Source organism: Mustela lutreola, chromosome 1, assembly GCF_030435805.1.
Source record: "Mustela lutreola isolate mMusLut2 chromosome 1, mMusLut2.pri, whole genome shotgun sequence".
Taxonomy (NCBI): Eukaryota; Metazoa; Chordata; class Mammalia; order Carnivora; family Mustelidae; genus Mustela; species Mustela lutreola.
The window spans coordinates 91,395,094-91,421,481 of record NC_081290.1 but is presented as its reverse complement, the minus strand read 5'-3'; the positions used below and the strand labels follow the sequence as shown (position 1 = coordinate 91,421,481).

Sequence of the window (26,388 nt, the reverse complement as noted above, 5' to 3'; positions counted from 1 at the left end):
TCCCAAAAGAATCCTAAGAACCTACACAAGAACCCCTGAGAACATCTGCTCCATAAAACTGCCCTGTTACTTTAAAAGTTTGTCCTCCATTCTTTCACTCTTTAGGGAGCAACTGGTAGGAGAGTCTTTCTTATTAAATCTTTCCTAGACTGGAAAGTTCTTTTCAAGGAACCTAAGTTACCCTTGCCATAGTTCATGGAGTCAAGTGAGAGATTAAATTTATTTAACCCATATGCCTGCCATTTAGATTAGAGGAGGTCAAAAAAACAAAAAAGTAAATTGATTTTCTCATTTCTTTATGTTGAGTCATTAGAAGTCTGTATACATAATTAAAGTCCCCTTTCCATATAAAAAGACCCATATCTTATATATCATTTTGATCTTGAATCATATATGAAGCCCATTATAACATCATCTCAAGATTCTAAGGTCAAGTGTCATGCTTCCGTAACTGGAGAAAACAAGTTAATTATTTAGTGTTGCAGAGGAAAAGACTCTGTGGTCATTGACACAGTTCTAAAACATCATGGCCCCCAATTTGATACTGTCATGTCTAGCTTCCCTGGCAGTCTTCTCACATCTGGAAGTCCAGTTTTCCTATTGTGTTTTTGCCGATAGAACTCTTTCCCACAGATTTGGAGAAATGAAGTTTGTTTTGGAATTTGGGACATTGGAAATGTATAATGTTAGGAAATAAGACTGCTGATGAAGAGAATAATTGGTCTGCTCTTGATTTTATTTAGGAACACTGCCTTATGGGGATCAAAGGAACTGTTAAGCGTAGCACAGATGGGGACTTCATTCATGCTAATGTTGACATTGACTTGATTATCACAGAAGAACCTGAAATTGGTAATATAGAAAAGCCTGTTGAAATTTTTCATATAATTGAACATTTTTGCCTTGGTAGAAGACGCCTTCATCTATTTGGAAGAGATAGTACAATTCGACCAGGTAGGACCTTAGAAAATCTTTTAAAAACTTTATCACCCCTGGTGATATAGGTGTCAAGAAATAGTATACAGTGCTGTGTTAAATAAAATTCTTGTGATGTGTTTGATTCCTCTTGCTGTACTTCAGATATGCCAAACTCATTCTTACCTCTTCATGGTCCTCTACTTTCATTCATACACCTGACAACCTTTTCTCACAACTCTTGTCTAAACTGGCCACCTTCCCCTTAGACGCCTCCCCCACAACTTTTCCTCCTTCCAACACGTTCTTTCCCCTTACTCTGTTTTCTTTTTCTTCTTAACACTTATCATTAGATGAACTGCAAGTTCATTTGAGCATATGTTTTAGTCAGTTTCTTCAGCGTACAGTCTCATGGAAGGCAAATAATGTCTTATTTACTTATTTCTACCCAACATTCAGATGATTCAGTAAATAACATGTTGAAGAAATGCGTAAGTGAATAGTTAAATAATCCCACAGAAAATAACCATACATTTGTGAAGTACAGATCTTGGCTTAATTAGAAACTAAAATACCTAAGCTTGTTTGCTTACACGTATAGTGGTGTTGTCTTTTCAAAGTTTTAACTTTTTATGAAACCAATATAATGTGAATTTACTACTTTGAAAAAAAATGAGTAGAAAATAATTAGACTATTATGGACAAATTTTTTCTTAAAAGGACAGTTTTTATGTACAGAGTGTTATTGAAATATTAGTATATTCTGTTTTATTGATTTCTCAGAAAATATAAAAGTAGCATTGCTTTATTCATAATATATAAAATCAGTCTCTTTGCCTCAGCATGTTAGAAATCCAGTTTAAAGGTGAAAAGAGCCAGAATCTTGTTTTGAATAGCCTACATTTTATAAAAAGTAAAAAGTTAAAGAACTTAGAATAATTGGCCATAAAAGTACCTAAGAATTTAGAAGAAACTCGGATTTTCATTCTAAAAAAAGTAATCCTTGGGGCACCTGGGTGGCTCAGTTGTTAAGCATCTGCCTTCGGCTCAGGTCTTGATTCCAGGGTCCTGGGATCGAGCCCCATATCAAGCCCCACATCGGGCTCCCTGCTCAGCAGGAAGCCTGCTTCTTCCTTTCCCACTCCCCCTGCTTGTGCTCCCTCTCTTGCTATGTCTCTCTCTGTCAAATAAAATCTTTTTTAAAAAAAGCTATATCCTTTAAAAATGTTAAAAAAAAATCCTCAAAGTTGCCTTAACTTATGTGTATGACATAATCCATCCCTCTTCTCTCTCCCTGCCCATCAGCTACCTCTGTGTGCTCTGATGAGCAGAGTAACTTGAAGATATTTCAGTTGTAGAAACTCATGGCCTCAACTTTCATGAAATTATGTAAAATAGTAAACAAAGTAAATAGTTGAAAGATCAGTCTTTATTGAACATTTATAGTTAATATGTGGTTTTTCCCATTCCAGATGCAATTTAATCAGAAATCACCCTTCTTATAAGCTAATTTGTATAGCAATGTAGCTGACAAAATTACTTTTGAATACCTATAGAGGTACAACATGTAATGCAAATTCTGAGAAATTGTTTTTATATACTTCATTTAAGATGTATATTTGAATTGGATGTTGAACAATGTAATTTTTAGCAGGTTGAAAGGATAGAATGGGCACAGAGGTGGGGTTTTATGTTTTGTTTTCTTTTACATTATGATGTGTTTTGTTATTTTTTAAGATTTTATTTATTATTTGAGAGAGAGAGAATGAGAGAGAGGACGAGAGAGGGAGAGGATCCGAGGGAGAAGCAAACTCCCTGCAGAGCCGGGAGCCTGATGCGAGAGAAAGTCCTGGGACTCCAGGGTCATGACCCAAGCTGAAGGCAGTCAGTTGCTCAACCAGCTGAGCTACCCAGGCGCCTCACATTATGATGTGTTTTTATTTATATTTTCAGAGGTGGAGATTTGTATGGAAACAGTTATATCTATAGTGATTTTTTTACTCAAATGAAGTAATGGAAAGCATTAATGAAAAATGTGACTGGAAATTTAGTTCAGGTTTCATCCTAAAAGACATTAGATACCATATATATGAATCTGTGTTTTGTGGAGAGTCCTAGAAGATTAGGCAGAGAAGTGACCTATTTTAGTTTGTTTTAGGCTTTCAGAGGGAGGAGAGGCAGGGAGAGCATTACAATATATATGTGTGTTTGTGACATGTGTAGGGGGCTGGCCTAATACAAAAATAAAGACTGACATTTGAGGGTGACAGTAGGCATGGAAAATGGAAATGAACAGGAGCAACATGGTAGTGGTTGCGTTTCAGGTACCTGTCAGCTGGATTAGTCTTGTGGTTGGGAAGAGTAGAGGCAAAAGTTGATTCCAGGATTTTAATCAGAAAACAGTGGTATCATTTCACAAGTAGGAAGGTTAATAAAATTTATTAAATTTTCACTGAACCCAAACTCAGTGTAGTGTGTAATTTTTTTTCTAAGTGCTGCTCTCACAGAATGTGAAATGTGGATGGAGATAGTAAGGAAGATATTTTACAGAAGTTAACAGTCATGAAGATGAAATAAGATGAAATCTGTATAATGACTAAATGTTGTGTGTTCTGTTAAAAAAATACTGGATGAGTGATAGGGGCATCTTTATTTTTAATTTTAATGCATTTTTAAAAATGCATTTGAAGATTTGAAGTAGCTCCTAAAGAATTAGTAAGAGAAATGGGAAAAAAAAAATCTTTCTTTCCCTCTATTTCAGGCTGGCTTACAGTTGGACCAACTCTTACAAATAGCAACTATAATGCAGAAACCTATGCATCCTACTTTAGTGCTCCTAATTCCTACTTGACTGGATGTACAGAGGAAATTGAGAGACTTCGACCAAAATCACCTCCTCCCAAATCAAAGTCTGATCGGGGAGGCGGAGCTCCCAGGGGTGGAGGAAGAGGTGGAACTTCTGCTGGCCGTGGCCGAGAAAGGAATCGATCTAACTTCCGAGGCGAAAGAGGTGGTTTTAGGGGGGGCCGTGGAGGAGCACACAGAGGTGGCTTTCCACCTCGGTGACTTTTTAAGACACTGATCTGTTAATGCCTCTATATCTTCTTCACTGTAGTTTGATTTACAACTGGGGGACTTTTTTAGCATTCAGTTCCGGCTTGCACTTTGCTTTAATTTCTCTAAGCTGCAGGAATATTTTAGCCAATCTCCCTCGCAGTTGTTAAACATATTGTGTAGTTTTATCCAGGAAAAACAGGTCATCCTGCCTTCAGTCATGTGCATGTAACTTAACAGTGCAACAAACACCTTCCTTTCAGAGACTAATTTATTCTGATAGATTCCAACTAATTACAGAGGCTTTTGCCTTTTAGAAATAGTTTAAGTGAACAGTGAAAAAGACCCAATCTGTAGTGTCATACTAGTGCCAAGAGCAGTTGATAATAGGCATCCTACCACTGCTGTCGTGGCAAATGGAAGGCTGTTTGGGAGCCTTGATAGAACGGAGTTGGAACAGATGGTTAACTTCTGTCAAAGTTTTAACATTTTCCTGATGAAACAAAGACTTTTTTTTTTCTTTTAAAAAAATCTTATACTCAGATATAATTTGAATACTACTGAAAAATTGAGAGAATTTGAACAAAATCAGCTCCTCCTAAATCCAAATCTGATAGGGGAGGTTGGTGCTCCCAGCGGTGGGCAGAGGAAGAGGTAGAATTTAGTAGGCAGACTTAAAAAGAGAGAAAAAGTTCATCATAATTTCAGTTGCAGGTGACTGTTAATCACACTTCTTAAGAGGCGAAGGAGGACAAATATCCAAGTGCTAGAACTTTGGTGTAGACTTGGATTGACCTTCAAAGCAGCTTCATATATTCCTTAGCAAAGTAAAAGAAACGAGGCAACAACAGAGAGAACTGGTTAATCAGGTGTTTTGAGAATAAAGTATTTGGTGATGAGGAAATGACATCTTTAAACTTGTTATGGAGAAAACAGTATTAAAAACCAATTACAGAAGACCCTCAACTTAAAACAGCTTAGAAAATGGAATTGCAGTTGCCTTTTATTAAAACCATATGGTGTGTTGTTTTTAAGAGCCTGGTTTTGCAGATCGGTTGTTGTATAAAGCTTTCTTCTGTCATTTCTCTTCCTATACTGTAACTCATGTTTTAAATGAATTTGATGAATGAAATAACCATTATTGTTCTTGAAAAATATATTTTTTATTTTGTGTATGATTTTTCTAATGAAACTTTAAACCCTTGAAATGTGGGAGTCTGTTTTCTGTAAGTGGATTTGCCTTTGTTACCAAATGAAAAAGGACTGACTTAAGATCAGACTTTTGTTTTGGTCTTTGATGCATTTTAGTAGCCATTCTCAGGTTTTCATTGGCTCATGTTATACCTAAAGTGAGGTTATATTACACACACTAAAGACTCAGTTTGAAGATAAGGGCTGAATTATAGAAATAGGGTTGAGATTCTTAAAAGCCTGGTAAATTGAATGTACTCAACCTGTTGGTACTTTGTATTTGACTAATGCCTTTTCTGATGTAGATACGTAGATGTGAATCACAGTTGGTTAGAATTTTTACTGAAATGATCCTTTATTTTCAACTTCAGTAATTATAAAGTATCTAGGTAGAACTGCATTTGTCAAAGTTGACATGAGAATAAAGAAGATAGATGTTCTAATTGCCCAGTGTGGGTCTTTAGAAATTCCAGTTAGGAAGTGACCCCATCTTATAAACAAGACTCTCTAGTTTGGTTCATACCTGGGCCTAGCCAAGAGAAGGCAGCGTTCTTAGTGCTTACCTGGCCTAGTTACCTGTGAGATGTACATCATATTGTCATCTTACAGAGAATTGGGAATGGCGTTTTCGTAGGTTGAAAGTTAAATATGCCCACCATATTTAGAATACAGCAAATAAGAGAGGAGGAGGTCGTGGGGGAAATGCAAGGCCTAGAATTATCTCTTTGACAATGTAATGTGGAATTTTTATAGCACAGGATGGCATTGACTCACTAGTTTTGCTATCCTTCACTTTCAATAAAGGTTGGGGTTATCATTTCTATGACAATCTGTATTCATTGAGGAAACATTTCCAATGAAAACTCAATAATCTGACCTCTTCTGGCTTTTGATCATCTTTATGTTCATTTACATGCTTTACATTTTTAAAAAATTATCTAGGAATTACCCAAAATAAGTAGTAGTTGTTTCACTTACAGATTCCTTATTGGGTAGAAGCTAGTAATTGTGAAATAACCTTAGATTTTTCAGTCTAAAAGTTCTAAGATCAGCATATCTGTTATACATAATTACAGTCTTAAGTATTCCAGTACAAATGTTGATGTTTATTTTCATTGGTAATAGTTCTTTCCCTGATACGTATTTCCCTTCAAAGGATAGAGATTAGGAGGCCTTAAAGGACTACAGTTCTTTTGTGGAGGAGTTGATGATGTCATGTAGAACAAATTTTGTGGTGGGGAATATCATACCCAAATACAACTGACCCAGATTAGACCAAGGGATTATGGAGATATCAATCCAAGATTAAAATGGCACCATGACACAGCACAATGTGAGAGATGGCAAACTGGGAAGTGGGGATCAAGGGCGGAGAGTCTCGTTATGGCAGCCGGTCACATGTCCAAAGTTGGAATGGATCAGCATGCAGCAGCAGTATACTGTCCTGATGCTCAGGTAAGTCAAAGAGCCACCTGAGTCCTTAGCCCACAAATCTGGAAGCTTAAACTATGTGTCTGTCTCTGTTCTGAAGCTGCGTAAGAGTCATGCCATAGTTTGATTTTAAGTTGATGGAGTTTTAATGGCGAGATGCCTGAGTTGTAGGGTGTTATCCAAAGCTGAGATCCTGTGTCATGGCTGTTAACTAGGAATGATTCCTTTTTATGTCTTACAGAATACTTCCTGCTCATTTTAATTGTTCAATTACAACTTTCTGATTAGTTTCAGCAGCTTATTTTAAAACCTGTACTGCTTTCATCCTGAATTTAACTACAGAAGATTTGGTCTTTGAAGTATAGTTCCAATTTTTTTTCTGATTTGTTTAATCTTTATTACTTTGACAGAATTATGGCCTAGTGGGACTCATTTGAAATAGTAGTTTTTGATCTTAAAGGGTCTTATATTTTTGTAAGTTATTAAAAACAAATTTTTGCTTGTAAGAAGGGCCTTTCTTAGAACAATCCTTGTGGTCCACATAAGATTTTTAGCATTATTCTGTCTTTGATATTTGGTGATAGGGACTGAACTTTGACTTGGGGCTCATATGGAGTCTGTCAGTTCTAAAGCTGTAAATCTAGCACTTCGTAGCCATGGAAGACTCCAATTCTGGAAAAGCCACATTATTCCTGCTCACAAGGCCTCTACTCAAATAGAAATAGTGCTAGCTGTAGTTCACAGAGAAAAGTACCTCATTTAATCTAGAAAATTATTTTCCAGCAAACCCTCTTTCCAGTATTAGGCAAAATGTTAAAATGATCAGTTTGTGTGTGTATGTTACACTTCAGGTCTCCGTGACTGGAGGTGCTAATAAAGAGTGAAATTGTTAAGGTAGGTTTTTTCCAAAAATAATTCTAACTGATGGAGAATCTAGAGGTCAACAGTATAAAATGCATACAGGAACCAAGTATATAATACAAATTGGTGAAACAAGCCATGAATTTGTTTTATAGTGGAGTAAGTATCTTTTTTGACATATTTTGTTTGCATATTAAACATGGGAATATTTACTTTCATTTATCTCGCCTGTTTTCCCAGTTCGGTGGGTTTTTTTCGAGTCCTAAGAAAAGCAGAGCAGCACAGAGCACTTAATCTCAGGCCCATGGAGACTAGAGAGAAACGTAGGGGGACGGGAGAGCTCACACCCCGGGTAAGGTGGACATCACCACTCAGCTCCACCTCGTCGTCACCACACAGGGAAGACAGTAAGTTTGAGCTATTCATGTGAAATCTCCCTGATTTTTAGATGTTGGCAATTAAATTTGTGTCCTTTGCTACATTTTGTTTTGTTAAAATTAGTTTCGCTAGCTAAATCCTGCATGCATATTTTAAATTCTGGTCTCTCACCACCAGTGACCAAATTTATTTAAATAGAAGATCAAAAAAGGTTACTCAACTGGAGCAGGAAGCCATCAGCTTTGGAAGCGTGTGATGTAGTTGATGTACTTTGGAACATTCATAGAAGATCGCGGATGTAGACTAATACTTTCAAGTGGCAAAAAGCGGCACCTTGGTGGCTCAGTCGTTAAGCGGCTGCCTTCGGCTCAGATCATGATCCCAGCATCCTGGGATTGAGCCCCACATCAGGTTCCCTGCTCCACAGGAAGCCTGCTTCTCCCTCTCCTGCTACCCCTGCTTGTGTTCCCAAACTCTCTCTCTCTCTCTCTCTCTCTGTAAAATAAGTAAATAAAATCTTTAAAAAAAAAAAAAAAGTGGCATACAGTGACGGGACTGCAAGCCATTTGTCCAGTGGGAGAATATGTAGAGGTCTAGGCCTGTGTTGTCACAAGACATACCTCTTATAGAATCCCATACCTATATTTACAGTTAATATCATAAAAGAGTAACTAATTTTTTTTTAATAAGTAAAGCTTTTCTTTTATTTTTTTAAAGATTTTTTTATTTATTTGACAGAGAGATGACCATAGGCAGAGAGGCAGGCAGAGAGAGCTGGGGAAGCAGGCTCCCTGCTGAGCAGACAGACATGCGGGGCTCTATCCCAGGACCTCGATCCCAGGATCATGACCTGAGCTGAAGGCAGAGGCTTTAACCCATTGAGCCACCCAGGTGCCCCAAAGAGTAGCTACATTATTCTGTTTTGTCTTCTTAAAGCAGAGGACAAAAAATCAGTTTTGTTCAGAGATAGTCTAGTAGTTTATGCTGGTTAAGTTACTAAGGTTATTGCCTAAATGTCTTACAGAATTTGCTGTCATTTTACAGTTTAAGGCTTCTCAAGACAACTTCTGGATAGACACATACTTTAATATTTAGTAAAGGAGAGGCTTTTAATGTAAAAATATTGGTTATAATTCATATGAACTACACTGGTGGTTGGATTATTTGGCCTTGTACAAAAAGCTAGGCTTATAAGCATGGGAAATAGGAGCTCCATATTATAGCATACTTTTCTACTGTTATATCTTACTGAAAAAAAATTTTTTAAGCATATAAGTACTCCCTTATCCATGGGGGATATGTCCCAAGACCTCACTGGATGCTGGAAACCAGGGATAGTACCAAACCATATATATATATATATATATATATATATATATATACACAAAGTTTTTTTCCTGTACATACATAAATATGATAAAGTTCAGTTTATAAATTCGTTCTACTAAGAGATGAGCAATAATAATAGAATTGTAATATACTTTAATAAAAGTTACGTGAATGTGATCTTCCTCAAAATGTCTTATTGAACCATACTGCTCCTTTTCGTGATGATGTGAATGTTAAAGTGCCTATGTGATGAGATGAAGTGGGGTGAGGGATACAGGCGTCGTGGTGTAAGTTAGGCTACTCCTGACCTGATAGTATGTCAGAGGAGGATCATCTGCTTCTGGACCATGACTGACCTCAAGTAACTGAAACCATGGAAGGCAAAACCACAGATAAAGGGGGACTGCAGGATCATTATAATTAAGAGTATCCTGTCTATAAAAATTCCAAAGCAAAATTTAAGCAAATATAATCACAAATGTGAGTTTATCAGCCAACTAAGTTCCTGAATCTTAAATCCCATCTCCTCCATGAGATGAGGCTAACAAGATACTGGATCGAGATGGCATTAGAACCTCTTTGGGGAACATTCCTGTTTCTGATTGCTTTCACTTGTCCCAACGCAAGTGTAAGACTGCCGGAGGTACCAGTCTTTGTCTACTCATTTCGTCCTGACTTATAACTCTGCTGCTTGTGCTCTCAGAAATGAGTCTTTGTCATTTATAAAAAGGCAGCGATGTGCTTTCTCAGCTTTTCATGTACAGCACATAGTAAGGGGCTAATAAATAGTCCCTTACTCCTTTGCTTGCTTAGTAATTGGAAAAAATGCCAGAGGATTTTTAATATCCTTCTCTGTCCATTTCTTTTCCCTTCTACTTTCTTGGCTACATAAGAGGACTGCTTTTCTAATAAGGATTTTTTTTCCTCTCAAGAGAACATTATTTTTGAGGCTGAGGCAACAAAGTAATTTCCACTGACTTACCACCTATCAGCAGATTTATAGAATGAATTTTCTTTCATTTGAGTTCAAAGACAGACCTGATTCTTTCCTCAGGTTATAAATTTTCTTTCTACCAAATGTAACCTGTAAAGTAAGGAAAACAGTTTAACTACATCTGTATCACTTTGTTAGTAACAGGTTAAGTATAAAGACTACATCCCTCCTATAAGGAATAATGGACCTAGTAACAGGTTGCTTGAGAGGACAGGGTAGCTGAGGATTGGCTTAGGGGGGCACTTGGGAATTCTGGGACACTGCTGCTGAGTAGTAACACTGTCAGGGAGAGGTGGCCTCATTCAGAAATAGCTGCATGGCTAGGAAAGTGTCCCCAGACATTCATCTATGCTAGGAATGTCCCTAGACATTCATCTCCCACAAGCGCACTGTGGAAGCAGAGAAGCACTGGAATTCAGGAGACTGCAGGTGGGCCTTGACGCTAGTCATCAGTGTAAGCCAAAGAGAGTAGAGTTTCCTTGCCAGTCCATTCACATTCAATTAGTCTGATTTTTAAATTTTTTTTCCTTTCTCACTAGAGGTTGTACATTCATATCTGCTAAATGTGCTTTGCCCTAATTCATAATGTAATAACCTTTTTCCCAAATAGCATATTGGGCCCTTAAAACATTAATTGAGTAACATTAATCTAAACCCCATGGTATATCCAAAAACTATTTTTCAAACAAGAATAATATATAAAGAGTTTTTCATGACTCAAGAAATAACCTGTTCGAAAAATAGGGACTTAGGAAACTAGTCTTCTATAAAATATCTTAAAATTGAAAATCCTTATTGCAAAAGAGTTTTAGATGTAGGACAGGTAACAATCTTTTAATATTATTAAAAAAAGTACACCCTGAAAGATTTTGCAAAACTCATGTACTCTTGAAACCTATAGTCACTATTGTTGTAATGATTATTTCCTTAACTAGACACTAGTCCTTTTGCTTCCCTAAATTTATTTTGTTCTTTATGTGAGTTAAAACTGGATTTTCAGGGGCACCTAGGTGGCTCCGTCTATTGAGTCTGCCTTCGGCTCAGGTCGTGATCTCAGGGTCTTGGGATTGATTCCCCTGTTGGGCTCCCTACTCAGAAGGGAGTCTGCTTCTCCCTCTCCGTCTGCCCCTTCCCCTGCTTGTGCTCTCTCTCTCTCTCAAATAAACAAAATCTTACAAAACCCCCTGGATATTGATGTATTAAGTCTGGATAACAGTAGCTCTGGAAATCATGTTTACAAGGACATGCTTTGGGAATTGGAAGGGTTTGGCCTGGAAGGGACACAATAGCAGTATGTGGTAGCTTTAAACTCTGAAAACTGCTATCCAGTGAATGAAGACTTCACCTATGGCCTCAAGAGAGAGAGAGTCAGCTGGCAGCAAAAGGGAAACATTTCAGGAAAACAATGTGCTAAATACAATTTTCTCTCAGACAGAACTGTTCTTAAGTGGCTGCTTAGGGAAGGAACAAGCTTCTTATCCGTGTCTCAAGAAGAGGCCAAGAAATAGCCATAAGAGATGATGATGACTAAGGGATTTTTACTGCCTTTTCCCACTGAGATTGTTTTTCTTTTTACCCAGTTTAGTCAGGATTACACCTGTGTTTTCAGCAGTTAAAATTTACAAAGTCAGTTCTCCCCAGAGAATTGCCTTTTCTGAAAGATTGACCAACCATTCTGAAAGGTTTCGGACACTTTAGAGTATAATGCCTCCTAGTGGAGCAGAAGTTCAATTTCATGTATCTTTCCATATTCCAAAACATGATCTGAAAATTTGGTTCTTACTCTTATTGTTTTATTAAGAAGCATGTTCCCATCTGACTGAACATTTAAAAAAAAAAAATTAACATACCATTCCTAGTTATTCTCAGTCTCCTGTCATTAGGTTAGATTTGTAGAAGTGAAGGTAGAGCCATTTAGTAACTTCCTCAAAGATGTGTATTCTTTTGAGTAAATACTTACTTCTTCATAATGGCTCCTCCAAATGCAAAATATAAATTCTTGTCTTTGGCTTATATTTTACTGGGGTTTTGGTTTTTAACACTTTAAAGTAGTTTAGGCTATAGTTTCCTCATATTGATATATTTATTTTAATATCTGAAACCATCTTTTAATTGGACATTTCTATAGCATTGAAAGATAGCTTGGTTTTGAGGCTATTGGTTAAGATACGGCATAAAAGCAAATACAACTAGGAGCCAGATTAGTCCTAGTTTTCATGATCTTTTGCATGTTTAATAAAAAAAAAAACCAATAAAATAACAGCAATGAACACTTAAATAGCACTATGTGTCAGGGACTAGTCTAAGCCCTTTACACTTATTAACCTAATATTTCAAACAAATGAGTAGGAAACCAAGGCACAGAAAGGTTTCTAACTTGCCCCGAAGTTCCATTTCACATGGAGCTGGTATAGAAATCCATCTCAGTGGTTCCATAGCCCATGAGGATCTATTGTTCTCAAGGTTTAGGAAAGGGAATGTACTATTTCCAAACACCGTGGAATAGCACTCACCATTTTTGGTGGAAAGTGGTCCTTCAGGATTCATTGGAGCATTTCCATTATGTATTGGATTTCTTTTCCCATTGAAAGCTAATCTTCATTTGTACTCCGTATTATATTACCTTCTATCTTCCAAGAATCTTACTCTTCCAAATATTTTTTCTCTGTTCAGTCTTCAACATTTTTTTTTTTTTTTGAGTTGATGTAACTACTGCTACTATTTATTCTTCCAATATAATACTGGCTTCTTTCCATCAGTGTTTAAATGTCAAATCCCTGACAGTCTTAAAATAAATCCTGTCCTTCCGCTGTGACTCTCTGATCCCCTTCTTGAGTTGCCTCCCCTCTGACTCCTGTTGCTCAACTTATTCCAATCTAGCATTCAAGTTCATTGAGCCTGTAAAAGGGTTGTCACCAAACTCACCCATGACCTTTTTACTAATTCCAACATACCTTTTAGTCTTTAACTTCCTTTTCCCAAAGGGAAAGGCTGTAACTTGGTTGCCCACTCTTTCCATGCCCCCCTCTTACCTTGGTTTTATGATGTCCTATTGCCACGTTTTCCTTCTTAACCTCTCTGGCCCTTCTCCCAGTCTTCTCAGGTTTCCACTTCATTATCTGTCTCAGGGATTTGCTGCCCTCTCACAACAGAATTGCCCTGGGTTTTTTCATCTATTTTGTACTATTTCTTTTTCTCTGTATGTAGATGACTTGCAAATTTCCAGCCCAGAGCTCACTCCTGAGCCTCAGGCCCATATTTTTAGGTGCTGTAATATATCTCACTTGCATAGTTTACAAGCTACCTTGCAAATTCTTTCAATTACCTGGCTCATGTCTACTAATTCTTTCAAATCTCAGCTTCAGTATAATTAATGGGAAATCTTTATGGACTAGACCTTGCCCCCTAGCTAGACTAGGTCACATATCCCTGACATATAGATATATCAGGAATCTATATATCATATATATATATATATTATATAATGTTATATAAATTATATATTATATATATAAATATATAAATGTATATATAATACATAAATATTTATAAATGTATACATATAAAATTTATATATACAAAAAAATAAAATGTAATGGCTTGTTACACCATTTATGAAAACCACTTTAATTGTCAAGATGGCAGGGGTTTTGTTTGTGCTGCTCACTGTTTGTCTCTCCAGTAAAGGGCAGAGTGCTTGGCACATAGAAGAAGTATGATATTTAAGTTAGACCATACTACTTTATAGAATGGCACATTCTTTGAGCACCTAATTACTTAGTAGGTTCTTCATTCAACTGAGCTGTACCTTGTCACTTCTTTGTATTGGTTCTGTTTTTCTACTGTAGGCAAATACAGAACAATCCTTAGACTACCTTCAAGTGAATAAAGGAATGTGTTCTGGCCTTCTAGTTTACATAGAGCATGGTACCTTGAACTGAACACGTATGTAGGTGTGGTCTGGTCTCATCTCAGAGGAGGGCCATTGCTATACTCATCTGACAGCCTATCCCTGTAAGAGAGTAACTTGATTACATCTGCTTTTCTCCCACTGTAGATTCATGCTGACAAACTCCCTCAGTTCTTTTTTAAGTACTGTTGTTTCCAAGGAGCATCTGCATGTGCATTTTTTTTGGACACTGGTTCAGGATTATACATTTCTTCTTAAACTCATCCAAGTCAATATGAAACATCATGCCAGTTGTCTAACGTGGGAATAGAGTTTAATCTTGTTAGTGTATTTGTTGTTCTACTCAATTTCATGACATCTATTAATTTATGAATAAACCTTATTAGCTGCGTAATCGTAGACAGGTCCTGATTTAATCACTTCAAGTCTATTTCTTCACCTGTGAATGGGACTGGTAATAAAAGTGGAGTTACCATGAGGAATAAATGTTTGCAAAACACCCAGTGCGGTTCTTAGGACATTGTAGGTACTCAATATACTTAACTCTTCTTATTTATTCATATCACTGATACCAAAGTTGAACAGGGCAGATACAGTTCAGACGCTTGTGTCAGACCACTCAAAACCACTCTCCTAGGTTTATATATATTCTTTAATAATGGTCTCATATAGGCCATTTCTATTAATCTGTCCACAAGGACATATCAGAGAATTTTTAAAAATGCATTTCTCAAATACACTGTCTGATATTTCTTAGGTTGATTTATTCACCTAACACTTCCCAACCCTCAAAAAAAAAACTTTAGTTTTCCAAATTTTTTCTTAGTAAGCCATTTAAACAACTTTTCCAAGACATGAATACCACCCTTATTTCTTTTTAAAATCTCAAAAGACCTAAAAAAATCTCTACCTGTTGAGTAAGAGCATATGAAGTGATTTATTGGTACCAGTTAATATCCATTATATACAGGTAGAAACCCTCAAAATTGTACAGAGAACCATTAAGAATATAGATAAAGACAGCTTTATAGACAACAACTGGAAAACAGTTTTAACATACACAACATATAATTATGAAAAAAAAAAGTAGAACATAAATTGTTCTACCAAATAGATTCCAAGGTTATTAAAAGTCTGCTATGCAAACCTTAAGTTGAAAAACATGTTCAATGGGTGTTACATGGTTTAAAAAAATTAAGTATAATGTAAAAATTGTATTTTTTCCCTCACTGCAAATGGGAGAGCCAAGACAACTTTTTACCTCAAATCTATACATTTTGAAAAATAATTTATATGTCTAGCACAAAGAAAGAAAATTGAGAATGTTTACAGTTCTGTAAACTAAGCCTTTCATGAAATGCAAACTGTATCACTTTTAACAGTTAGAAATTGTGCAATCAGAAATAGACTGTTCCCTTTATAAAGGTACAATTGTACCTTCATTGACTTTTATACCTGAGCACCAAAGCTTAAGTCCTAAATGTCGTCCTGGAAAGCTATTTTGAAAATGAGCAAGAAATCAAAACTAGCCTGTTATCATCTGGAGAATTAGGCACCAAGAAGGAGATTATCTCCTTAGAAATGCAACATCAACAATAGAGAAGATTCAATTAATTAAGCAGCTGGCAGATCTCTTTGTGAACACAACAAAGGAAATCCACATAAGATGATCCTCCATAAAGTCCTTTGTCTTCTACCAGGAACTGTCGGAAAACCATTTCTGGCTGCTCCCGCTGCTTTACTATTGTCAGCTAGGAAAAAAATAATAAGGCTGGTGGTTATAAACATTCTCTGAATGTGGCTCAATTTTATATGCCTATATTTCACCAAAATTATTTAACGTACATTGTGTATGAGGCCTTGGAGGATGATGGGAAAGTGTTCATTATCCAGAGTGGAGGGAGTCACTGACCCCAAAACCATAAAAACCCAAGACATACAACACTAAGTGGCAACGATGAAACATAAGCAAAGCACCATGGGAAAGGCTTCACAGTGGTAATAATGATCACTTGAGCCTTAAAGGATCATGTAAGATTTCCTTAAGGATAGGGGTGGGGTGGGCTTAGAGGGCATTCCATAATGGGGTGCCATGCACCATGTACCAAAGACAGACATGGCTAGCAAAATGAATTAATAGTCTTTTTTTTTTTTTTAAGATATTTTTTATTTATTTGACGGGGGTGGGGGAGGTCACACATAGTCAGAGAGGCAGGCAGAGAGAGGAGGAAGCAGGCTCTCTGCTGAGCGGAGAGCCTGATGCGGGGCTCGATCCCAGGAACCTGAGATCATGACCTGAGCCGTAGGCAGAGGCCTTAACCCACTGAGCCACCCAGGTGCCCCATGAATTAATAGTCTTAAAGTCAGAGAAAAGTTAGGGACAAACCACCTCAAGGTTAGGGAAAACTATTTAAATGAGTCTGAGCTTTTGTAGGAATTGTGATCTAGTGAAAGTGCTTCAGGACAAAATGAGTTAACTAGTAGCGCTACGAGATGAGGGAAACTCATCAGGAAGCAGTTGGAGGCACTGAGGTGGGAGGCAATTGGGATTTGAAGTACAGGGCAGTGAAGATGGGAAGGGAAGAGATTTGAGAGGTGCTACATGGGTAGAGAATGTGACCCTTGATCTCAGTGTCCTGAGTTCAAGCCCCACATTAGGCATGGAACCTACTGAAAAAAAAAGGAAGAAAAAGAAACAATTGAGAGGCACTACAGAGGTGGACTGTACAGGGGACCCTTGTTCCCTGCACATAACAATGATCTAGGGCTGTGCAGTCCAGTACTGTAGCCACCAGCAACACGTGATTATCAATCACTTGAAACATGGCTAGTCTGAATTGGGTTGTGTTGTAAATGTAAAATTAACACAATGGATTTCTAAGATTTTGAGAAAAAGAAAACGTAAAACTCACTAACTGCATATCCATATGGAAATGCTATTTTGGATATACTGGGTTAATAATAGATTACTAAAATGACTCTTGTACATTTCTAACATGACTACTAAGAAATGCAGAATTACATATGCAGCTTGCATTATTGGACAATGCTGCCCTAGGGGAAGAGGTGCATGGGAAAAAAGCCCAGAAGGGGGCAGCCTTGGCAGAACACTTGGAGCCCTGGTCCTTACTCACTCACTCACTCCTGTTTTCAGGTAGTCACAGATGACAATCTGAATGGTCAGAATTTGTTATCTACTGAGCTATGAGTGGAGTTAACGGAGCACACACACAAAACAAGTTCTCCCTGCCTGCTTCATGGCATTCCCCTCACCTAGTGAAACCACCAGAAAGGTCTGCAGTTACTGGCTGCAGGGAGGAAGGTACATTGCATTTCGGCCAGGAGGGACTGGCCCTCCCTAGTTTTGCTTTAGTTACCAAGTAGAATGATACTGTCAACACAATTTGCTTTCTTTCCTTTATGCTATTTTGGCCTGGCCCCTAGGCTGATAAGCTTTAAACCACCCCTGGCCTGATAAAAATACAACAGCTGCTGCCACCACTACTGCTCAGCGAACTTATATGGGTACAGAAAAGGTGTGGTGTCTTGGCTTTCAGGTGTCATTGCCAGGCATGGGGATGCTGCACTGGAACAGCAGTGTGGATGGGCGCACCTCCACCCCAACACAGGGAAGCACAACTAACCTTCAACGGAAACTTCTCCAAAGGAGATTAAAACTTGCAGCCTGGTGAGCCTGAAGCCAAGGCCATTTTCTTTTTACTGGTTATGACTGTCCCTGACAGGCAAGAGCAATGTGGGTCTGGCCTCAGTGAAACAGCCCAGGCTGACACTGGGCAGAATGAGACATTGTGAAGGGAAGGATTTGAGACTCTAATCTTTTTAGAATTTAATTTGTCTATGGGAATTAATGGGAGGAAGTCCATATTATACATATGCTGTTGCTGCCATTCACTTGGGTTATTTATTTTCCAGTGGTGATCACTGTAAAACCTCCTTCGATGAAGGGTGTCTGGCTATGATCTGAGGTGGAAATAGAATAGGAAATGAATTTCACCTTAGGGAGAAACTTAGCTTTAAGGTAAAAAAACAAATACCCTGATTCAGGACACGTGGGTGGTTCTGTTGCTTAAACATCTGACTTCAACTCAAGTCATGATCTCGGGGTCCTGGGATGGAGCCCCACATTAGGCTCCCCTCCTCAGCAGGGAGTCTGCTTCTGCCTCCCCCTCTACCCTTCCCTCTGCTCATGCTGTTTCTGTCTCTCAAATAAATCAATAAATTCTTTAAAAAAAAAAAAAAATTCTGGCTCTACCATTTGAGTTTCTATAGACAAAGTTGAACATCCCACTACTAGTTCCAGAATGACACAGAAAGTATGGTGGAAGGTCTCAGGAAGCAGATTCATGGAAGTGGTGGCAAGCCATCTTAGTTGTCTCGACATGCTGGTGATCTTCTTAAGGAGTAAACCATACAACTAAGAGGAAAAAATACTGGGATGCACTGGGGAATCCGTATTTTATCAGCCCCCTTCCTTTACCATGCTATAGGGAGGGAACTAGCCTTGTAGAGTGGGAAGAAGATATGAAAATGATCATTGCTGGTGTCCCTCCCAGCCTCATGTGTACCCTCTTCACGGAAGAACCGACTATCTCGGGTAGTCCCCGTTTATCTTCTTTAGGTCACGGTACCAGGCACCTTAAAGAATCATAGCACTTCAAGAGCCATTCTCATTTCTCATGGCCTGCCTCATATGAAACAGTATTAAATAATGAGAGTGATTAGGATCACCCCAAAGAACGAGCTGAATGAGAAGAGAGCAGCAGACACAACTCCGGGGAATGCCAACTCTTCTTAAGGGGCAGATAAACTAAAGAATCTAAAGAAAAAGGTCAGTTGAGAAAGAAGCATCATGAGAATATGACATTTTGAAAACTGACAGAAGAGAAAATTGGAGGAAAACGGTAATATTCAATTTTGCAATTGTTGTCAAGGGACTGAGAATCAATTTCTTTAGCTGTTTGGCCATTTCAGATAGCTGGAGACATGGGAATAAGGGAATATATACAGTTAACAGATAGCTTTTTCAAGAAGCATGATGATAAAACGCCCGGTACCTTGCTAGTACTTAATACAAGTTTGTAGAATGAAATCAAAGAAAAGGGAAGCAGAATCTTGGAGAATCAGGAGCTTCGATAAAGGGAGATTCGAACGGCTTATAAACTGAAAGGAGCCAATGGGAAGGGACTAATCTAGAAAACACACAGGGAAGAAGAGAATGGCAAACACTGGGAACACAGAGAACTTGGAGCAGGGCAGGACTAGAATTTATCAGTGAGACGTCTGATTTCGGTAGTCTTCCCAGATATCGTGTGATACCAATCTTTCTTTTTGTCCCCCACAAATGCAAGACCACGAAGGCATGATAAGAGGATTGTTTAAAAAGCTAATGAGCATACCCCAGAAGGCAGCAGGGCCTTCTGGATTTGATTTTGCTGTTCTTGACCCTTTCATTCCAGTTTTTTAATTCTCCTCTTCAATCCTGACTCTTTAAAAAAGATCTAAAGACTCTATAAATGTGTTTTTATTTCCTTTGTGTGGTCTATTTTCCAAAAGTGAGGACCAAAGGTATAATGCTATGTGCATTGGACTAAGCACCGGGGGCTAGACTTCATCTGTCCTGATCCAGCTGTGAGACAGAAACCCAGAAACTTCCATATCTGTTAGTTGGTGCTGGAGCATGCTGAAAGGAAGCAGTTAGACCAGGTGTCTTCTAGAGTCCCTTCAACTCTAACCACTACAGATTTTAAATTTTCAAATTTGTAATACAGATAGTACCCTGAAAAGGCCAAAGAAGTCTTATTAACAACAGATATATTTGCAAGTGGCACATAAGAAAATTTGACTTAAGTAGTCAAGCCAAAATTATTTAACATGGAACTGCTTGTATCTTATTCACATGTGTCCAGAGCTTATCCCAGATATTTTTATAATTAAAGCCAACATGACTTATTAAAGCTAACATGCACTATTAGAGCAGGTGGGAGAAAGCAGAGAGACAGGTTTTATTTTCCCTGGAAGGAGAGGCTCCTGAGCACAAGGATGGTCTCCACGTTTAGCCTCTTCTCTGCAAACGGGGCAGGTGGTGGGGATCCCGCTCCCACAACTGGGATGAAGGTCGATGGATCGTCACTGCTCTGCACTCAATACCACTGGTTCTCTTTTTTTGTTTCATGAAACCATAGATTTAATTACATGCCTCCAAGGCCTTCAGAGAATGTCCTATGAAAAATGTTTTTACTGTGAGCCTTCTCTGCCATGTCTAGGTCCTACCCTAAAACTGAAGCCAAGTAGATGCCATATGGTATGAGAACAGTTCTAGAAATGTTCTGTGTTCACCCAGTCATCCTTGAGATTACAAAGCTCTGCACTAATTCGGTTTACCTCAGTACTGCCTAAAGTTGATGTGTGCATGCATGAATATCTTTCACGGCTAAGGATGTTGATTTACATTAATATCGTGTATATTTCAGGGAAAAATGACCCCTAAGTCCCTGGCTATTGCAGAGGCCTGCCTCCAGGTGAGTGTCCTATACCACTGCAGGGAGTAGTACAGTAATAAACCATCACCATTTGTACATCTCAAACTCCAGGAGACTTTCACCTTGAGCTTGAGAAGGAAGATAGGTGAGTAGCTGGGACTCAGTAACAAGGCATAATCTTCCCGAGTTATAGACAGTTTATATTCTTTTATTAAACTTAAAGGCTTGAAGGGCTTAGAAGGGCTAGGATAACAAACTTCTCAGAGATCACAAATCTAAAGTTGTAAAAATAAAATTTTAAAGGTGTCCTGAATGATAGTTCTATATAACTAAGTAATTTTAAGCCCCGAAGGCAGTCATTTCATAGTCTGTTAATGATATCAGCTGTTACTAAGCCATAAAGAAGTTCTTGATTACTAAGTTAATAATTACTAAAATAACCCATGGGCAACCTGTGGTGATACCTATTTACTTATTATTATTATTTTTTTTATGTTTGCATCTGTTGAACAGGTAGATATATTAGAGGTTAGTGTGAGTTTTCTACCAAAGACCATGTTATAAAAATATAGGACATGCATTTACAAAGTCTGTAATGAAATACAAATAAACACTTAAAGAAAGGGAAAAAAAAATCTTATTCTTACCTTCATTGAATATGGCCTCTTTTGTTGGATAATACTGATTATCATTCTGAGTGTTTGAGAGTATGGGTTTCCAACTTCAGGCAGTGTTGTCTAAATTTAAGAAAACCAAAGTTAAAGTTTCAATGTAATTGACAGCATTTAGACAGAAGCAGCAATGAAATTATTAGCATGTTGAAGTTAGAAAACACCCTTCTACACCATATCTTTGATTATTAGCTTAGTTCCTTTACCTAAAAACCAAAAATGTGAAAAAAATGCACTAAAAATTATTCATTCTTATTGGGATACATTTCCACCAACTAACTCTCTATTGAAAATAAACTCCCTTCTCTAGAATTTGACACATGTACACCACTGAAATGACACAACAGGTATATACAAAGGATATCTTTGGATCTTTGGATCATTCACCATGATGTTTAATCCCTTTGTAAGATGGCTACTTCAGGGCTTTGTCATGGGAGAAAAGATGAACTTTATTCCTTCAGTGGATCCACTTCAGGACCATGAATTGTTACCATATTTAGAAAATGCCATCCAAATACCACTGTTTCAAAATTAAGACAAACCATCAAATGCTGATTTCTCAAGAGGAATATGGCCCCTGAGATACCCTTGAAATTCGGCTAATGGTTTATAAGAGATAACCATCCCACTGCCCCTGGCCTCTGGGGGACATGAAGGATCTGGACTTCACTTCTTCCAATAAGACAAGAGTAAAATGCTTATGATTACTTATCCAAAAAAAAAAAAAAAAGTATCAAGAGCTAATATATCATCTGTGACTTAGCTACTGAAAAGGCGAGGTAGAACATTTTACCACAAAGTCACAAGTCTCAGGAAAAGATTAGGGCCAATATTTTTCACAGAAGTTTTGGGAAAAAAGGCAGAAAATTCATTATTTATATTCACGTTTTTGGTGGGTATTTTTTGACACTAAGACAGATCTTTTTCTGTAACAAATAACATATACACTTCACATACATGTTTTGAAGTGCCAACTGTCTCTAAAATGAAAGTGACATTTGGTTTTTTCTTTATCTTTTTTGAAGAAGGCTTAGAGGAGGCACATGATATAAGCACAAACCTACCACTCTGCTGCTCTGTGGCGATTTCATATGTAACATTCAATTCAGCAAATATGCATTTAACATTTACTCCAACAATACACTGTGACAGATGAGGAGGCTTCCTTAAATTTTATATAAACATTCTTGAGATTCATAGCTCTTTCCCTACTGAATTTTCATTTTTTTTATTTTTAAAAATTAATTCTAATTTTTAAATTTTATTTCTATTTTTTTATTTTTAATTGTAATTTTCTAATCATGCCCTAATTTTAACCTGTGCAAACATCTTGCTATTTCTTTTTTTTTTTTTTTTTTTTTTTTTTTTTTTTTTTTTTTTTTAAAGATTTTATTTATTTATTTGACAGAGAGAGATCACAAATAGGCAGAGAGGCAGGCAGAGAGAGAGGAGGAAGCAGGCTCCCTGCTGAGCAGAGAGCCTGATGCGGGACTTGATCCCAGGACCCTGAGATCATGACCTGAGCCGAAGGCAGCGGCTTAACCCACTGAGCCACCCAGGCGCCCCACATCTTGCTATTTCTGAATCTTCATCTTAAAACTATTTTCTTGGGCGCCTGGGTGGCTCAGTGGGTTAAGCCGCTGCCTTCGGCTCAGGTCATGATCTCAGGGTCCTGGGATCGAGGCCCGCATCGGACTCTCTGCTCAGCAGGGAGCCTGCTTCCTCCTCTCTCTCTGCCTCACTCTCTGCCTGCTTGTGATCTCTCTCTGTCAAATAAATAAATAAAATCTTTAAAAAAAAAAAAAACAAAACTATTTTCTTAATGGGGTATGGACACCTTTAATTCTTTTAAAAATATTTTCTTAACATTCATAATGGATATGCATCTCTCTAAACTGATCACCTACCTAGGCTGGAATTTTGACCCTGTCCCTTCTTCCAAGATCTTACGTCTCTACCTTCATAACAGAAATTGGGGAATTCATCTTACCATCATACAAGTGAGGTCTTGGGGAAAAAACTATCTGCTGAGTTCTACATGTGCATTCATACGAAATCCACCACCAAGCAGAGTAAGACAATAACCATCATAGTAATGATGTTCATGCAAAAATGGTCTATAATTAATTTGCAATTAATGTTGATTTTTAAACAAATGATAATTGCTGGTTTTTCCTAAAGTACTTTAAAAATAAAATCATTTGTATTCATTTTATATCAAATCCACATCTCTTTTGTAATGAGGAGAGTATATAACTTATTTATAACAGAGGCGTATATAACCTGTTTTCGTAAGATTATTACTTTGCAACCCATTAATCTGAGACAGTCTTGGACTACAGCTGAACATGTAGGGAAGATTTCTGCATTCCTTTGAATATGCAGTTCCACACCAGGAAGAGCAGTACAGAGTATGAGAACTGGATTCACTTTCCATCTCTGCTACTGACTACCCGAAAGAACTTGTCTCCAAACCTCAATTGATTCATCTATACAATGTTGACAATAATATCCGTCTCATTGATTTGTTGTGACAGTTAAATGGGATGATGTGTTTAAAGTATTTAGAGCACAGTGATTAACACACAGTAAATGCTTTGGAAGTGCTGGGCAATCTCTTTTTAAAGTCTATGTTTTGGTTGTTTCATAATACTTTATACAAATAACTTTATATCAGTTAATTGTTATTCATTAACACATACAATTCTCTTTCTTATAAAGAACTATATCCTTATTGTTTTTTCTACTTTGTAATATGTGGTTGCACATGAACACAAAACATTTATGAATTTGTACATTACCACAAAAACAATGAAAAAAAAATACTCACCATATCTGTGTTGATATGCGCAAAAGATGGCACATTAAATATTCCTTGGATCAGTTCTGGTGGGCTACTAACTCCTAACCATAAGAACATGTTGAGACCATTAGCCAATAAGAATATTCCTTCTTCTGAAAGACGGGACTCAGAGCAACGAATAGCGGTGGGTAGGGCTGTACTTTTGACATCTAACGTGTGCTGTGCAGGCAAAGGCAGGAGAGTTGGTAAGTTTGCCATCCTTCCTGTCCCTTCTTCCTCCCTCCTCCCTTCTTTCCTTCTAATGAATATTTAATGAGTGGCCACTATGTGCCAGGCATTCTTTTAGTCATTAGACAGTAACTATTCAAGCACACTAACCATTTTTTGGAAGGAATAAGAGGCAACAAATAAAATAAGTAAAATACATTGAATTTTAAATGGTGTCAGTGCTATGAAGAAAAGCAGCAGGAAAGTGGGATAGGGCATGTCAGTGCTGGTAGTACAACTTCAAATAGCCTAGTCTAAGAAGGCTAGTTGGGAAGGTAATTTTGCCCAAAGAGATGAGAGACAGGGCCATGGGGATATCTGTGGAAGAGCATTCAGGATGGAGGGAATAGTTGGTGCAAAGATCCTAAGGCAAGAGTCTGTCTCAGATGTTTCAGGATCAGCAAGGAGGCCAGGGTGCCTGGGGTAGAGTGAGGAAGTTGACGAGGTCAGACAGAAAAGGAGAGAGGTTAGTATAGATGGCACTGGGCCAAGGCAGTAAAAAATTTGGTGTTTCCTGAAATGGGAAATCCTAGTGTGTTCTGAGTAGTGTAAGGACATGAGCTCATAATTTTAACAGGACTACTCTAACTTTTATGCCGAACACAGACCAGAGAGGCGAATGTACAAGCTTCAAGGGTTGTTAAGAGGGCTCTGCCATAGTCCACGGGAGAGATGATTATGCTCAAATCTGAGCTGTGACAGATGAGGAGAGAAAGTGGTCAGAACCCAGATATTCTTGGAAAGGAGAGCTGGGATGTTTACTGGTGGATGAGATGTGATGGTTAAGAGAGCAAGCTTTGGCCTAAAGAACTGGCAAGGGAGAGCAGAGGTAAATGGGGACAGAGAAGACTGTAGGAGAGCAGGTGTGGAGACGAGCTCAGGGCTTGGTTTAAGGTGCCCAGTACACATCCACAGAGAGATGCTCAGGAGGCTACAGGATAGACACATCTAGAGCTCTGCACAGTGGTCCGGCTGGAGATACAAACATGGTAATCAGTACATAAATGGATCTGAAAAGAGAGATAAGCCCTCAGCAGGGTTGAGCACAGATAGACAAGAGAAGCTTCCCAAGGACTGAGCCCCAGGGGTACTCTGACAGGAAGAAGAGGATAAGCTAGCAAAGGCAGTAGGAGAAGTGGCTAGGGAAGCAGAGAAACTAGAAGTCAAGTGAAGAAGGTGCTCCAGAGGGAGAAATAAACTGTGTCAGATGCTGGTGATGGTAAGAGGAGGACCAAGAACTGCCCTTTGGATTCAGCAGCATGCTGGCCACTGGTGACCTTGGCAAGAGGATTTTAGTGGAGTGGTGATGCTCTTATCCGTTAGAGTTCTAGTTTGTCTGGCATATAGATTCTTGCTAATTCATTTTTATCTGAAAATCAATCATTTCATAAGAATTCTAGTGTTCATAGTGATTGAAAGAATTGATAGCTTTTAATTTCCAACCTAATTTAACTCTAATACTGACTGAACTGTTCCTGAGAGCCGGAGTATGACTTTCAATATAGGGACTAGAAATAAGTCACCAGCCTTCCCCTCTTTTATCCCTCAATTGTAACTTGAACTTGTTAGGTCTCAGGGGAAAAGAGCTTAGTTGCAGAGCACAGGGGCATACAAGACATTAAGGACTGACTTCAAATAAATGAAATACATGCAAAGTAAATTCTCCAAGGCAAGGGCAAGTGAAGTTGGCCTCTTGTACAGTGTAGACGGCCTCAAATATATCTGATTTGTAAATCCTTGATTGTATTTAGTCAAGGGAATCATAGTTAAATGCGGTGACTTTTAGACATTCATACATTGTACAGAAACAAATACATGTGTGCACATAAGATCCCATACACATATATATCAGTTGCCTTTGATGCTATAAGGTAGATTTCTTGAGCAACTGAAGGTTGGCTGGCTCCAACTTGATTACTAACTCTTCAATCTGCCAATTTGGGCATGAGGAAAGAAACGCAATTATCTGAGCAATTCCCTGGAATAGGAACATCCCAAACTCCCACCATCAACATCACCACACTGAACACTTGTTGATGCAAAATACTTGCTTAAAGAGCCTCTGCTGTTGGTCCCACATG

At 38.1% G+C, this 26,388-nt stretch overlaps 2 protein-coding genes across 6 annotated transcripts in view; one reads left to right on the top strand and one right to left on the bottom strand.

Moving 5' to 3' along the window:
* The window catches only part of METTL14 (methyltransferase 14, N6-adenosine-methyltransferase subunit), a 28,088-nt gene extending 22,105 nt beyond the window's left edge, over nucleotides 1–5,983 (top strand). For both annotated transcript variants that reach the window (XM_059169633.1, XM_059169643.1), the window contains 2 exons: nucleotides 744–954; nucleotides 3,677–5,983. In XM_059169633.1, coding sequence (XP_059025616.1) covers nucleotides 744–954; nucleotides 3,677–3,981 — 516 coding nt within the window. In that variant the 3' untranslated portion in view covers nucleotides 3,982–5,983. The remainder of the gene's footprint in view (nucleotides 1–743; nucleotides 955–3,676) is intronic.
* Nucleotides 5,984–14,976: 8,993 nt separating this feature from the next.
* The window catches only part of SEC24D (SEC24 homolog D, COPII coat complex component), a 106,437-nt gene continuing 95,025 nt past the window's right edge, over nucleotides 14,977–26,388 (bottom strand). For all 4 annotated transcript variants that reach the window (XM_059169604.1, XM_059169593.1, XM_059169612.1 and 1 more), the window contains exons 21-23: nucleotides 24,068–24,259; nucleotides 21,211–21,300; nucleotides 14,977–15,814 (exon numbers count right to left, since the gene is read on the bottom strand). In XM_059169604.1, coding sequence (XP_059025587.1) covers nucleotides 15,674–15,814; nucleotides 21,211–21,300; nucleotides 24,068–24,259 — 423 coding nt within the window. In that variant the 3' untranslated portion in view covers nucleotides 14,977–15,673. The remainder of the gene's footprint in view (nucleotides 15,815–21,210; nucleotides 21,301–24,067; nucleotides 24,260–26,388) is intronic.